The 1,660-nt window shown below is 36.2% G+C and overlaps 1 protein-coding gene across 1 annotated transcript in view; it reads right to left on the bottom strand.

Moving 5' to 3' along the window:
- LOC107576582 (rhotekin-2-like) overlaps nucleotides 1–1,660 on the bottom strand; it is a 10,997-nt gene that overhangs the window by 1,203 nt on the left and 8,134 nt on the right. The window contains exons 10-12 of the mRNA XM_016262734.1: nucleotides 377–542; nucleotides 178–285; nucleotides 7–38 (exon numbers count right to left, since the gene is read on the bottom strand). Of these exons, the coding sequence (XP_016118220.1) occupies nucleotides 7–38; nucleotides 178–285; nucleotides 377–542 (306 nt within the window). The remainder of the gene's footprint in view (nucleotides 1–6; nucleotides 39–177; nucleotides 286–376; nucleotides 543–1,660) is intronic.

Raw genomic sequence — 1,660 nt, 5'->3', positions numbered from 1 at the left:
GTCAGTCAAGCTCTCAAATTTCCCAGGGGACCCGATGCCTGAAAAGAATACATTTTTAAACAAGCAATTAAAAGAAATAACAGGAAGTTGGACTATAACTTGTCCTCCCTATTCAGTCAAATCAACCCAGTACATTCTTATTTTCTATTATAAATAAATATATCCTTCATTACTCACTCAGATCATTATAAACAGAGTCAGCTTGCTTCATGAGAAAGAGTGGGGGTTTCTGTGGTGACAAAACCTCTATTTCCATGATCTTGTCACATGTATGTTGCCACTGACCTGTAGAATTAGTTCATATTGATCGTTAACATACACAAATTGTAATAAAATAATTTAGCTTTGATTTCTGACAGACATCAGGTGAACTTACTCTGGTCATAAATGTGCTGCCAGAGGGCATCCAGCCACTCCTGCAAGACGTCAGGGGTTTCAGTAATGAACACATGACTGGCAGAGTCTCCATTTCCCGGGTTTATCAGGTTGAGTCTAGTGCCAGTCCTCTGGTGGTCCTTTCTTACCACACGAATACGGGTGTCCTGCATAAACACACACAGAAACTCTGTACTGCATATTTAATGATGGTTCTCCCATTCAATGAGTCTTGTAGCAATGCATTCCAAGTGGTAAAGCTTTGGCTGTAATTTGCTATTATTGCCGTAACCTTTAATGTTGACTGTAATTAAATTAGTGTTAACTATAAGCTTTAAGATTAGAAAGGCTGCATTGCCACAATAGCAGTCTAAAGTAACGATTATAATATAGCAGTTATATAATATGGTTGATATTAGATTTTTCTCAAATTTATCAGCCCATATTGGATACGTAATTGTGCTTGCACATTTTTCCTATTTTTACATTTAAATTACCTTTATTGTGATTGAAGGCTTACTTTACATTTTTAGATTTGCTAAAGATCTACCAGTGCTATTAAACCATTTGTAATATCCATTTTTCATATATTACAGTGTTGTGATGCCAAAATCCACTTGTAGTATCTAAAACAATTGACTTTAATATGCTAACGTTAAATTTATTTAGCCAAAATTGCCATGTAATGCCATTATTGATCATAACATAACCAACAGTTACTGGTTTTTAGTTTTGGGCCAGAATAGTAACATTGGTGAAGCAGAGCTATTTTAGTATTATTTATATACTGTTATACTCTTTATTAATACTTTGAATTAGCTTTTATTTTTATGTTTTCATTTTACTTTTAGTAATTGTTTTGTGTGATTTTGTAATTCATTAGGGGCCAAGCCCCTATTGCATTTGTATGTGTTCTTTATTATTATTCCTCCCCAATGGGAGTCTATGGCAGCCCTATAAAGGGAACATATTTGGCACACTTGTAGTGATGTGCTGCATCCGAAATCGCATAATTCCCTACTATATAGTAGGTGAAAAACAGTATGTGAGGCGAGTAGCATGTCTGAATTTGAAAAACATAGGTGAAAAGTACCCGGATGACCTACTTCTTCCACCCGGATACTGAAGTGTGCATTCGATGGACACTTTACCATCCCACGAGGCCATGGGAGAGGATTTATGAATGGCAGTGAAGCAACGCAACCGACGCTGGTAGGTCATGTGACAGTAACAACATGGTGGATGTAGTACATCCGAATTTCATTCATACTACCCATATTCATAC

Source organism: Sinocyclocheilus grahami, unplaced genomic scaffold, assembly GCF_001515645.1.
Source record: "Sinocyclocheilus grahami isolate Dianchi unplaced genomic scaffold, SAMN03320097.WGS_v1.1 scaffold3972.1, whole genome shotgun sequence".
Taxonomy (NCBI): Eukaryota; Metazoa; Chordata; class Actinopteri; order Cypriniformes; family Cyprinidae; genus Sinocyclocheilus; species Sinocyclocheilus grahami.
Note: the sequence above shows the minus strand (reverse complement) of the source record. Positions and strands in the feature narration are given on the sequence as shown.